At 40.8% G+C, this 15,047-nt stretch overlaps 1 protein-coding gene across 1 annotated transcript in view; it reads right to left on the bottom strand.

Moving 5' to 3' along the window:
- Positions 1-5,029: 5,029 nt before the first annotated feature.
- The window catches only part of LMBRD1 (LMBR1 domain containing 1), a 591,116-nt gene continuing 581,098 nt past the window's right edge, over positions 5,030-15,047 (bottom strand). Inside the window, exon 16 of the mRNA XM_029595663.1 lies at positions 5,030-5,206. Coding sequence (XP_029451523.1) covers positions 5,093-5,206 — 114 coding nt within the window. The 3' untranslated portion in view covers positions 5,030-5,092. The remainder of the gene's footprint in view (positions 5,207-15,047) is intronic.

Below are 15,047 nucleotides of genomic sequence, written 5' to 3'. Positions count from 1 at the left end.
TTTATTACTTGCAATACATTTGAAAATTGAACCAACATATAGCTAATCCCTAACCACTCGTAACAGACTAGCCAAATTGTAACCCATCATATCAGGGAGACCTAAAACACCCTACCTCCAAATTCTTCAACCTTGGAAGTGCTATTCTAGATGTTTTCCCTGCCCAGATAAAGTTAATGAGTATCCTATCCAAGGCTTTTACATTGGCAAGAGATGGACAGGTAAAATTTACAATACATTCAACTATTTAGGGAACACAACCATCTTAAAAAGATTCACCCCCCCCCCCCAAAGATAATGGAAGATTCTGCCAAACAACTAATTTATCTTTGGTGCCAGTAAGAAGGGGGAGGATGTTAAAAGCATGCAATTGATTCAATTGTAAAGGGATAATAATTCCCACATAGCAAAAGGAACCTTTGGTCAAATATTTTGCAGCTGGTATTCAATGTCAAAGAGTGCAGAAGTGCTTCTGGGGTACATTAAGCCAAAAGAGCTGTATGTTATGGTGAAAGACTAATGTACATGGACTAGGAGAGGGACCTTGGGGTAATAGTGTCTGGTGATCTGAAGACAGCAAAGCAATGCGACAAGGCAATAGTTAAAGCCAGAAGAATGCTGTGCTGCAGAAAGAGGAATAACCAGTAGGGAAAAAGGAGGTAATAATGCCTTGTACAGGATCTTTATGAGTCCTCACCTGGAGTACTGTGTTTAGTTCTGGATCCCGTATCTAAAAAAAGATAAGGACAGGTATGGATGTGGTCGAGAAAAGAGCGATCACAATGGTGTGGGGTCTGTAAAGGATCTAAATGTGTATACCCTCGAAGAGAGGATGTGCAAGGGAGATATGACACAGACCTTCAGATACCTGAAAGATTTTAATGATGTATGAACTTCAAACCTTTTCCATTGGAAAGAAAACTGTAGAATTAGGGTCACAATACAAAACTCCAGGGGAGACAACTCAGAGCAAGCATTAGGAAATATTTCTACACAAAGAGTATGGTACATGCCTGGAATGCATTCTGGAAGAGGTGGTGAAAATAAAAATAGTACATGAATTCAAAAGGGCCCTTAACAGAAGGCACAGAGATTACTACCCTTAAGCAATTGATGCTTGCGATGAAATGCAACATTGCTGTTTGCTTTGGCAGTGGAAAAAGGGAAATTGATTCAGATGACAGCCAACACTGAGCTCCGACTTTTATGGTCTGGGGTACTGATACACAGACATTAAGGGATTTACAGAACTGCTTCTACAGCCAAGTCGAAAAGCAAAGCATGTTCAAGCAACATTGTATGAATTATCAAGAAGGCTGCTCACCCCATAAATATGTTGCTAGCAGTAATTTTGTTATAGATATGATCGTTGCTTGGTTTTGATTGTAAATATTACTACTCTTAACATAAGGCTTGGGGGTAAACTACACGGAGTGTCAATTACTACCATATGAAACTTGTGGGTCTTTTTCTGCTGTCATTACTATGTTACTATAAAGAACAGATAAGAACATAAGAAATTGCCATGCTGGGTCAGACCAAGGGTCTATCAAGCCCAGCATCCTGTTTCCAATAGAGGCCAAACCAGGCCACAAGAACCTGGCAATTACCCAAACACTAAGAAGATCCCATGCTACTGATGCAATTAATAGGAGGGGCTATTACCTAAGTAAACTTGATTAATAGCCCTTAATGGACTTCTCCTCCAAGAACTTATCCAAACCTTTTTTGAATCCAGCTACACTAACTGCACTAACCACATCCTCTGGCAATAAAATTCCAGAGCTTTATTGTGTTGAGTGAAAAATGTTTTTCTCCGATTAGTCTTAAATGTGCTACTTGCTAACTTCACGGAATGCCCACTAGTCCTTCTATTATTTGAAAGTGTAAATAACCGATTAACATCTACTCGTTCAAGACCTCTCATGATCTTAAAGACCTCTATCATATCCCCCCTCAGCCATCTCTTCTCCAAGCTTAACAGCCCTAACCTCTTCAGCCTTTCCTCAAAGGGGAGCTGTTCCATCCCCTTTATCATTTTGGTTGCCCTTCTCTGTACCTTCTCCATTGCAACTATATCTTTTTTGAGATGCGGTGACCAGAACTGTACACAGTATTCAAGGTGCGGTCTCACCATGGAGCGATATAGAGGCATTATGACATTTTCCATTTTATTAACCATTCCCTTCCTAAGAATTCCTAACATTGTTTGCTTTTTTGACTGCTGCAACCCACTGAGCTGACTATTTTAAAGTATTATCCACTATGATGCCTAGATTTTTTCCTGGGTGGTAGCTCGTAATATGGAACCTAACATCATGTAACTATAGCAAGGGTTATTTTTCCCTATATGCAACACTTTGCACTTATCCACATTAAATTTCATCTGCCATTTGGTTGCCCAATCTTCCAGTCTTGCATGGTCCTCCTGTAATGTATCACAATCTGCTTGTGATTTAACTACTCTGAATAATTTTGTATCATCCGCAAATTTGATAACCTCACTCGTCGTATTCCTTTCCAGATCATTTATATATATATTGAAAAGGACCGGTCGAAGTACAGATCCCTGAGGCACTCCACTGTTTACCCTTTTCCACTGAGAAAATTGACCATTTAATCCTACTCTCTGTTTCCTGTCTTTTAACCAGTTTGTAATCCACGAAAGGGCATCGCCTCCTAACCCATGACTTTTTAGTTTTCTTAGAAGCCTCTCATGAGGGACTTTGTCAAAAGCCTTCTGAAAATCCAAATATGCTACATCTACCGGTTCACCTTTATCCATGTTTATTAACCCCTTCAAAAAAATGAAGCAAATTTGTTAAGCAAGACTTCCCTTGGGTAAATCCATGTTGACTGTGTTCCATTAAACCATGTCTATGGTTTAATAGTTTCCACTATTTTTCCCGGCACTGAAGTCAGGCTCACTGGTCTATATTTAGATTTAGATTTTTTTTTATATTCCACTTTTCAAACTTTTTTCAGCATTTCAAAGCGGATTACATTCAGGTACTGTAGGTATTTCCCTATCCCCAGAGGGCTTACAATCTAAGTTTCTACCTGAGGCAATGGAGGGTAAAGTGACTTGCCCAAGGTCACAAGGAGTGAGAATAGGACTTGAACCCTGGTCTCCTGGTTCATAGCCTGCTACTCGAACCACTAGGCTACTCCTCCTCTAGTTACATTGGCCAGGTACAATGGATAAACTGCCAAATTTAGACAAGTAAATCTCTTATAAACTAGCAACTTACATGCGTAAATGTTGGCCTCTTCTGTGCTGCCCTTTTATTTTACACACATAGACTTACTTGTGCACCCTTATGTATGTTGTAGGTTTCTAAAATGGCATATATGTAACTATATGATATTTACACGTGTATTTGCTGACTTTTATGTGCACAACTTTTAAAAATTTAGGTTTAAGAGATGTTGGCCTTTGGAATTTCAAAGACTTATTTGAAGTGGTTTGCCCCAGGAAGAGCTATGATATCTGCTCAACAAGCATAGTTAAAAATTCCTTCCTTCCTCAAAAGTCTTAGACCTCACTAAATCCAGGATTAGAGCTTTTTATTCAGTAACCTGCCCCCCCCCTGGAACTCTTTGTCGTTATATGTCACAAAAGATAATTATTTAGTCTTTAAAAGATGCTTGAAAAAAGGATATTCACTTTCTTGAAATTGTTTCTTCTTTTATTGTATCCTGCTGTTATAGTTAAGACCATTTATTACTTGATATTGTCTTTGAAGTTACTGACTGATTTTGAGGTAACTGATGGATTAAAACTTAAGATTGTATTTTTATTAATATACTCATTGTTATGGAGCCTGTTCTATTTATCAGGTTAGTGATTTGATTAAAATCTTTTAGGTTTTTATATTTATTAATATACTACTGCTACTCATCTGCTATTACTTCTGTTTGTATTGTGAATGGGAGTTTGTTTTGTCTATTTTTACTGCATTATTTTAAAATCAGATTTAATGTTGCTTATGCTATATTAATTTTATGTACATTTTATGTGATTCTGATTTACTATAGCAGCAAAGTATTTATTTATGCTACTTTATGTTCTGTTTTTATATTATACACCATTCTTGAGCGTCGCCACAGAAAAAGCACTGAAAAAATTCATAAATTAAATTCTTTTTTAACCCTGCAGTTTATAATACACTATTCTCCACAAATGTCATTACCTAAAGCATCAATACTTTTTGGCAGCCTTAAGGTTTAAGGGCATCTTCTCTTAAGGACACTCTCAGTATTTTCTCATTGGATGAGAGGGACCAGAATAGCAGCAGAAATTATCTTTTTGCTTTCCCTAGGCCTGAACACCTCTGTAACCACACCAAAGCCCAACTGGTTCCAACCAATGGGTAATCCAAATCTTGAACCCACATACCATAACACTACAAGCTGAGCCATGGGGCTACTGCATTTCCTTTTTTTTTTTTTTTTTTTTTTTAAATACAGATGTTGAACTATATAAAGAGGAAGATCAGTGATGTAATTTTGATCACAATTAATTTCACTTCTTATAAGCAATGTTATATTTTTAATTTGAAAATGACTTTACAGACTCAAATGTTATCAATAGCTTAAAAAATAAACACCAGGTTGAAAAATTGTTAGTCATTGCAATAAGAATATTAGATTCTGTTACATGCAAGTTTCTACCTCACAACGAAAGACCTTATTTACATGAGAAACAAATGTAATTTAACTTCAAAGAAAAAATATTCTGAATATTTTTACTTTGAATCATTGTATATATCAGAAAGCTGTAGTGTTTGTAAGAAATTTTCCATACAACCAGTATATTTATATATATATATATATATATATATATATATATATATATATATATATATATATATATACAGCATATTATTTAAAATCCTTATTGCAATAAACTATTACTATAGTTGAAATTCTTCAATTATCTGATTTTTTTAAATCAGCATTCTTAATCAAATCTGAAAGTAAGCAAATGTGCAAGGTATTTAAATATAATTGGTACTTATACATGAAATACAATTTAAAGTTTATTTTGAACTCTTAGAACAAACGCCTGCCAGTTATAACAGATATAAGGTTACACATATGGAAGCTCCTCATCACTTATGTCTGAATCATCTTCGTTCAACTCTCCTTCAATGACTGATTTCTTTCCTTTGCAACAGGATACAATTAATCCGATTAAGAAGATCTGTGAATTCAAATCATTAGGATACATGTTAGATCTGTTATATAAAAATAAATAAAAAAAGTAGACAGAACATTCAGTCCAACACATATGAAGAGGTGGTAGCAAAATGAAGAGGTTTATCAATATCAGCAGAATTCCTCAATCATTACAGGCCACACTTTGGATATTTTTGTAAAGAAAAGATTGTAGCAATCTCTGAATAACAGTTCCAAAGATTGTGTGTTAATAATACACATTTTAGATGAGGAAAAAAGCAGAAACTCATAATATGTAACACATTGTTTTTGGCTAATATAGACAATTCCAAAAAGATTCATTAAAAATAAAACTGTACTCACTAAGGTGAATTATAAAAGCCCAATGTGTGCCAAAACTGGAAGATATGCAAATTATGTTGGGCCGAGTGGATTTTAAAAGCCGCCCGAGTACATGCATATTTCCCGCTGAGCACACAAATGAAAAGTTCCAAAAAAAGGGTGGAGGCGTGGGTATGGTCTGGGTGGGGTATGGGCATTCCCGGATTTTAACTTCAAATTAGGGCGTAAATACATAAGTGCACAGGTGCATGCTGGGGTATCCTGCCATGTAACTTTACTTCAGCTGGCAAGTTAAGTTGTAAAACAAAAAAACATTAACACATCGGCAGGATTTTAAGTGTCCGGGCAAACAGGGGAGAAGAGAGGCTATTAAACTAGGGGGCTTTGGAAGTCCTATTCCTTAGCTAGGCAAACTGGGAATGGACTGGTATAACTGGTAATGGCGTTGGCACATGTGTCTTTTAAAATCCCACATGTAGTAGAAGTGACATTTGTGCATGTCCATTTAAAAATTGTGCACACAGGTGCATGCTTTCAGGCTATTTTACAACATGCGTGCATATACACTTAATTGTATTAAGTGTATATGCACGCATTAATCTACCCACGATCACAATCCTGCCAAACCATGCTTGATGATCTATCCTCTCTAAAACTCACCCAGCAAGTATCAAACCCAACTCACAAAGCTGGTCACACCCTGGATCTGATATTCACAAATGACTTCCTATCAAACACATCAATATCTTACACTCCAGTCCCATGGTCAGACCACTACCTACTACATTGCAAGACTCAAGCAAACCTTAACAACATGGAGAAAATGAATCAAAGATGCACCTTTAAATACCAACCACCCTTCCAACCAGAAACATTACTACAAGAACTCGGAAAACAGCTCACAAATCTTGATCTTTCCAACATAAACAATGCCATCCAATCATGGCACCAACTCACAGATGATACCGCCAACAACATAAACCCGGAAAGAACAAAACAGATCAACAACAAAAGAGAAAGAGCAAACCCATGGTTCAACAATCAACTGAAAGACACCAAATCCATACCAAGGAAAAAAGAAAAAGAATGGAGAAAAAACAAATGCCCACTAACACTGGAAAGATACCGCACATAGCTGGCGATTTACAAAAAAATGATTAACAAAACCAAACGAGACTACTATAGTAAAAAAATTAAAAACTCAGCAAACACCACCAAATCACTCTTCAACATAGTAAACAACCTTATATCAAACAACAACAGTTCCATACCTCAAACCAAAAACCTAAGCCAAGATCTTGCTCTGTTTTTCAAAATCAAAATAAGCAAGATAACCAAAAACTTCAACAGTAACACAAACCTGGATGACCAACTAACCTATAAAAACCTGATTCCATGGCCAACATTCGATCCCATCTCAACAACCGAAATAGAGAAACTTCTCAGAAACCTAAACCCAGCACGCCATGAACTCGACTCAATACAGATTCGTACCCTCAAGGAAATAGCACATATCATTTCCCCACCCATTACTGCCATAATAAATAAATCTCTCGAAGAAGGCAAACTTCCAGATAAATTAAAAGTGGCAACAATCAGACCCATAATTAAGAAAAAACACCTCAGCCCAGATGACCTCAACAACTACCCCTCCTCGCCAAACTAACTGAGAAAGCTGCACTCAAACAGCTCAATGACCACCTCAAAACCAACAACATCTTACACCCTTCTCAACACGGTTTCAGAAAAAATCGTAGCACAGAAACCTTACTACTCAACCTGACTCATATTCAACAGCCAAGACTATTGCAACTCCCTACTGATAGGACTACCCAAGTACACCATTCGGCCACTCCAACTGCTACAGAACGCAGCAGCTAGAATCTTAACCGATCACAAAAGATCTGATCATATAACTCCACTACTAAAAAGCCTACACTGGCTACCAATAGAAAAGAGAATAGACTATAAAACTCTAGCCGTATTACACAGCTCAATCCACAACAATGAAAACACAAGCCTAAATAACATCATCCAGAAACTCGTCTCCCAACGCAACACAAGAGCAACAAATTACATCTCGACATACCATCAATTTCAACTGCCAAACACACCCTAGTAAGAAACAGAGCCATATTCATAGCAGGCCCTCACCTCTGGAACTCACTTCCAGAAAACCTGAGACTACAAAATAACACGAAAACATTTTAAAAAGATCTCAAAACATGGCTCTTCAGACAAGTCTTCAAAGATGGAATTGGCTAGTCACCCATACCACACTAATCACCACTTACAACAAGTATCACCCATTCTGTTACAGACAATTGAACTTTATAAATATTTAATTAAACCATCCATTACAAATATCTAATCCTTATAACGGACTGACAAACACTTCCCCACCAACGATGGAATTAACTTGACACTAGGACAACAGATAACATGAACACATAAGCATCTGTTGTTTTACCCTAAGCCATATTATGCCTCAATCAGTTATTCATCAGATCATGCTGTTGTATAAGTGATCAAATCATGCTGTAATATAAGTTATTCCATTTTTATGTAACGCAAAGCGCAAAGTTATACCAGTTGACTATTCATGTTTTTTTTCTGTTTTACATCTAAAATTGTAATATGTTGTTTCAAATGTAAACCGGAGTGAAGGCAGCTAGCTAAACTTCGGTATATAAAAATGTACAAATAAATAAATAAAATAAATAAAATAATTGCTATAAAATGGCTGCATCCAGGCGCACACCTCTTTAAAAGTTACCATCACTGTTGCTGCGCAGTGCTTCAAAAGCATATATCAAGAGTCCCCAAACTTGGTGCTCCTGGGCCGCAACCTAGTCGGGTTTTCAGGATTTTATCAATGAATATGTGTGAGTTCTATCTGCATGTATTGTAGCTGTTGTATGCAGATAGATCTAATACATATTCAATGCAGAAATCACAAGACAGCAACTGAGTTGTGGCCATTGAGGACGGAACTTCGATACCCTTGGTATATACTATGAGAAATGGGAATGCTATGAAAATAGCATTCATATCCTACCCTCATCCCCTGTAGGAGGAAATCAAAATCACTCCACAAAAGTGACACAAATGGGTGGGATTTATGGTGCATGCATACTGGGTTTGGATGGGAAAGCCACCTTCTGTTGTCCTCCTACAACAGAGATAGGAAACATCAGTGCTGGGGTGCCACAAACAGGTCTGGTGTTCTGGATATCCAAAATGATTATGAATGAGATTTGTTGGTATGCAAATATATCTCATGCATATTCACTGTGGATGACCTGAAAACCAGGCCTGTCTATGACACTCCAGGATCAGCACTGCCTAAGACTGCCCTACAGTGAACTGACACTATGAGGTCTGCGGTATAGCTGGACATGGGGGAAAGAATAAAAATGGGGGAACTTCTGGACAGTTGTAAATAGCAGAGTTGCTTACCTGTAACAGGTGTTCTCCCAGGACATCAGGATGTTAGTCCTCATAGATGGGTGACATCATCAGATGGAGCCCTGTCATGGAACACTTTTGCCAAAGTTTCTAGAACTTTGACTGGCACACTGAGCATGCCCAGCATGCCACCAACCTCATGGCCAGACGGGGACCCCCTTCAGTCTTGTTTTATAGCAGAAAAGTACGAGCGAAAAATAAAAACAAAATGTAGACGAACCCAACCTCGCTGGGTGGCGGGTGGGTTTCATGAGGACTAACATCCTGCTGTCCTGGGAGAACACCTGTTACAGGTAAGCAACTCTGCTTTCTTCCAGGACAAGCAGGATGGTAGTCCTCACAGATGGGTGAAGAGCAAGCTGCAGGCTGCTCCCGGAACATCATGGGAAAACAGATACCCAATAACGTGCAACAAGCACAACAACAGGGGTGCTGTTGGCAACAACGGGGGAAGCCTGATCATACTGGGCCCTAGGTGGGAAGAGTTGGGTTCTAACACTGGAAACAGATTATGGAGGACAAACTGGTCAAAGACACTGTCCTGTCGACAATTCTTGTCCAGACAGTAATGGGCTGCTAAGGTGTGGAGGGAGCACCACGTCGCGGCCCTGCAGATTTCGGCAATAGGGACTGCCTGGACATCTGCTATTGACGTTGTCATGGCCCTCACTGAATGCGCTTTCACTCAGCCCTCGAGCGGAAGGCCTGCTTGCTGGTAGCAGAAAGCAATACAATCTGCCAACCAGTTAGACAAGGTCTGCTTGCCTAACCGCAAGTCCGAGTCTATTTTTTTCAAAGGAGTCAAAGAGCTGGGTGGACTGCCTGTGGGCTGTGGTGTGGTCTAGATAAAAAGCGAGAGCATGCTTGCAGTCCAAGGTATGCAGAGTCCGCTCACCTGGATGAGGAGTGTGGCCTCGGGAAAAAGGTGGGCAATACGATGGATTGATTTAGGTGGAAGTCAGCCACTACCTAAGGCAGGAACTTAGGGTGAGTGCGTAGTACCACCCTGTCATGGAAGAATCTCGTGTAAGGCCACCAGGGCCTGCAGCTCACTGACTGCGAGCAGAAGTAACCGCCACTAGGAAGATGTCCTTCCAGGTGAGGTGCTTCAACTTGCAGGAGCACAGGGGCTCAAACGTAGACCGCATGAGCCACGCCAGCACTATGCTGAGGTCCCAGGCCACAACCTGGGGATGTAGTGAAGGCTTCAGTTGTAGTAAGCCTCTCATGAAGCGCCCCACTAAAAGCTGCAGCGATATTGGAGTGTCGCCCACTCTATAATAGTAGTAGGCGCGAATGGCACTCAGATGTACCCAGATTGAGGTAGTCTGTAAACTAGACTCCGAGAGGCACCAGAGGTAGTCCACAAGTCTAGGAGTGGGGCAAGAGAAGGAGTCAAGACCCTCCTCCATGCACCAGGATGAGAACTGCCTCTTCTTTGCTTGGTATGACTTCCGTGTGGGAAGTTTACACGAAGCTACTAGGACTGCGAGACATCACCAAAAAGGTTGAGGGACCATATTATTAGCCTTTCAACATCCATGCTGTTAGGGACAGTGACTGGAGGTTCTGGTGGTGTAGCCTGCCCTGATCCTGCATGATGAGGTCGGGCAAGGTGCCCAGGTGAATGTGCTCCTGGACAGCGGTCACAGAGAATGGGAAACCAGACCTGACATGCCAATGCGGGGCTATGAGGATCATGGAACCTCGGTCCTGCTGTAGCTTCACGAGAGTTTTGCCTATTAGTGGAATTGGAGGGTACGCATATAGGAGGCCCGCACTCCAGGAGTGGGTGAAGGCATCTGCGGTTGGTCTCCTTTGGTCCCCATGTAGAGAGCAGAATCTTTCCACCTTGTGGTTCTGCGAGGACGCAAAGAGATCTACATCCAACTGACCCCACTGGCGGAAGATCCTGTCCATTACACAGGGGTTCAGAGACCATTTGGGCTGGAATGTCCAGCTGAGGCGGTCTGCTACCACATTCTCGGTGCCCGCCAGGTAGATGGCCTGCAGCAGCATGGAAGCGACAGGGCCCAGGCCCAAATCTGCGCCGCCTCTTGGCAGAGGAGATAAGAGCCTGTGCCCCCTTTTGTTCACATACCATATAGTTAACCTGGTTGTCCATCTGGATCAAGATGACCTTGTTGGACAGGCAATCCTGGAATGCATAGCGGGCATATTACATCGCCCAGATTTCCAGGAAGTTTATCTAGCAGGCCGCCTCGGCTCTCGACCATACCCTCTGTAATTGGAGGCCATTGACATGGGTTCCCCAGCCTAGGTTGGAGGCGTCCGTGGTCAAGGCTACCTGATCTGGGGGCTGAAAGGGATGTCCCTTGCTCAAACTGGATTCCTGCAGCCACCAGGCGAGGGAGAGCTGGAGTGGGTTGGTTATATGGACTATTGTCGAGAATTTCTGAGTGGCTCAGGGTCCATTGCGTGACCCTCATGGCTAAGCGGGCCACTGGGGTGATGTGCACTGATGATGGCATATGACCCAACAACTTCAGAAGCAGGTGGGCAGAGGCTGTCCGCCGGCAATGGATGGATCCGGCCAGCTTGGCCAGGATGGCTATGCATTCGCTGGGAAGGAATGCCTTGGCCACCGTGGTGTCCAGGTCTGCTCCTATGAAGGTCAGTCGCTGGGACGACATCAGCTGGGATTTTGGGTAGTTTACGAGGTAATCCAGTGACTGGAGGAGGCTTAACGCCACATTGAGGGACTGAAGAGCTCCCTCTTTCGACGAACTCTTGATGAGCCAATCATCCAGATATGGGAACACATGTACCCTATTCCAGCACAAACGTGCTCCCACCACCGCCAGGCACTTTTTGAAGACCCGGGGCGCGGAGGCTAGACTGAAGGGGAGAACCCTGTACTGGAAGTGTCGATGGCCTACTACAAAGCACAGATATTTGCGATGAGGTGGAAAAATCGTAATGTACACGTAAGCGTCCTGTAGATCCAGAGAGCAGAGCCATTCCCCTTGATTCAGAAGCGGAAGTATATTGTTAAGGGCCCTATATCACCACATGCATTTATTTGAAAGTTATCCTCAATGTGTTATTGGGTCACAGAACTGCAATGTTTCCTGATGTATCAAAACCTACCCAGGTAAAAAGCAGGATGAGACGTCTTTGGTAAGATTTCCTTATAAATGTGAAATAAAGTTAGAAGTTAACAAGTATATGTTCTATGACACCAATCAGTTAAATTTATTTCTACAAGCAAGGACTAGATCCATAGAGGTAAATCTGATTTATGTATATAGTCTTACAGATTTATATTTTCTTGGTTTTTTTTTCTATCTGAAATAAATTTTGGGTCTCTATGGGAGTGAGGGATTTTGTTTCTCTTTTCATTTTTGATCTGTTTTTGTATTTTTTCCCACTAGTACCAAATATGCTTCTTGCACAAACTATTGTGTTTTTGCATTTTTGTAAAGTTATGAATAAAAAACAGAAAGAAAATATCTTGAACACATCTATTTTGTGCTGGAATCTGGGAGTGCTTGTATCTGATGATCTTAAGGTGATCAAAAAGGTGGATATAGTGTTTGCAAAAACCAAAAATATGCTTGGCTGTACAGGGAGAGGAAAGGGCAGCAGACAAAGGGAAGTGATATTTCCTCTGTATATGTGATGATGAGATCTCATTTGGAATAATGTGTACAATTCTGGAAACTGCACCTTCAAAAGGATATACAGTAAACCAGCTGGAGCTGAAGGTGGCTACTAAAAGGGTCAGTGATCTTCATTCTAAAGTCTATGGAGACAGACAAAGATCTACACATGTATACCCTAGAGGAAAGATGAGATAAGACAGATAGCGACATTTAAATATTTCAAAGATTTCCAAGCATAGGAGGCTAGCCTCTTTCAACAGAAAAGGAGGCTCTAGAACAAGAGGGTAGACACAGGAGTAAATCTTAGGAAATATTTCTTTACAGAAAGGGTAGTAGAAGCATGGCACAGCTTCCTAGTGCAGGTGGTGGAGACAAAAATGGTATCAGACTTCATAAAAGCATGGGATAAATATAAGAAATTGTAACAGCGTGAGCAGTCTTTAGCTTGCTGGAGGGCAGAGTAGGCTGAACTCTGGCTATTTTTCTACAGACGTTTATTATTTACAGGCAAATTAAACAAGCAAAAGCCTGTTTACATCAGCAGTGCTGGCAAGAAAAATGTAGTAGTTTACAGAAACATAATTTCATCAGAGTTCTAGCCTTTTTCTCCTCTCATCTGGGTTCTTTTTTTTTCTTCTGGGCCCTGGCATCTTATCCCTCTCCCTAGAGGAAACACACTGCAACCAGAATTCCCTTTTGGCTTTCTTAAGGTGGACCAGACTAAATGCTCAGTCCTGGGCTTTTTAAGGATGGTCTAACATACACTTCTTTACAAGATCTCTGAGGGAGTGATAATTGTAAGCTAAATTAGTTGGGTGGATAGGCAGACTAGATAGGCCATACAGTTTTTTTCTGACATTATGTTTCTATGTCACCAGTTCGGAAGTTTTTTGGTCCAACATCATCTGTGGAAGAAGTACAAAAGAAGTAGATTGTTTATTGTGCTTCTCAGGCTCTTAGCAGCAGTACCTGCGTCACATGGCTGGGCTGGAATGCAAAAGCTGCCATTGCAGCAGGAGGGAGGAGGAAGCTGGGTTGACTGCAGCCTGTCTCCCACCACTGGGAGCTTGGAGTCAGCTGGCCTGATGCTCAACAATAGAAAAGCAAGAGCAGGGCGATTGCAGCCTGCTCCCTAGGGAGCCTGTACCTCCACTGCAGCAGTAGAGAGAAAAGGCAGTGATCATAACCCTGGGACCCACTGCACCACTACCAGATCAGGGAAGAGGAACCAGGCCCATCTTGGACCTAGAAGCTAATGCACTGCTGCTGGAGTAGGAAAGAGAAAATCCAGCCAATGGTGGCCCTGGGAAGCCTGCACCCCTGCTGCCAAAGGGAAAGAAGTAAAGCTGGGGTGGGGGTGGGGGGGGAGGGGAACGGGACGGGACAGCACTAATATCATCAGGCTGGTAGGGATCCTGTTAGGAGGAAAAGAGACAGGTAGCCAGAGGCTTTGGCAGGAGAAGGGAGGAGGGGGCAGAGGAGGGAGGAGAGAGAGAGAGAGAAAGAGAGAGAGAACGCAGGTAGATACTGTTATTATTCCTGTTTTCCTTGCCCTCCCCCACTCCTTTTATTTTAGACAATCACCCCCAGTTTGGAATCTCCAACCATCAATCTTAGAAGATGTTCTATCCACATAGCCACAGAGTTCCACTCTTATAATAGATGTATTGAATTAAATTACATTATGTTGTCTTATACTTAAAATTTAATTCATGCTTTCACAAGTTTTTTTTTTTAACCTTACTATCATTATATAAAATTAATATGCATCTCAGTAATTGTGGTGGATCCTCCTCAACTCTGCATCTACAGTACAGACTTTGAAGGAAGTCACCTATTCTAAACAACTGTCAGTTTATTATCTCTATTAATTGGTTTCTTTCTATTTCACTCTTATTAGCCACTGCTTGATCATAAACAATTATATTTCAGACATTCTGGCAGCATTCTGGCAGGAAAAGCCTTTTGAACTGGATTAGGCATAGCAATTATACTACTGATAGAAGCAGCAAGCCACTGAATCTTTAGTGCAGGAGCATCTTCATTGGCTACTTTACCCCCTAGGATTTTAATGAGACTGAAGCAGTCTCTCCATAAGAGAGAATACTATCCCTTCTTTCCCCTTATATTTTGCCTTTTGTTTTTTTTTTTTTAATAAACAGCTACATCTGTTCTAGAACATATCTAGTTAAAATAAGAGCTATAAAACCATGGGTTTCCCTATTTTGGCAAATGAAATCTAACTATAGATTATATTTTATACCATAAATATTTTTTTGTCTTTTGGCAAATGAAATCTAACTATAGATTATATTTTATACCATAAATATTTTTTTGTCTTTTCATAAATTTAAAGCATTTCTGGCAGCTTGTGAACGCTCTGGAGTCTCTTTGGCAGCTGCCATTTTGGAGAAAGGTGGAAGATCTGGC

Source organism: Rhinatrema bivittatum, chromosome 3, assembly GCF_901001135.1.
Source record: "Rhinatrema bivittatum chromosome 3, aRhiBiv1.1, whole genome shotgun sequence".
NCBI classification, from domain to species: domain Eukaryota; kingdom Metazoa; phylum Chordata; class Amphibia; order Gymnophiona; family Rhinatrematidae; genus Rhinatrema; species Rhinatrema bivittatum.
The sequence above is the reverse complement of the archived record's forward strand: the minus strand, read 5'-3'. Positions and strand labels throughout refer to the sequence as shown.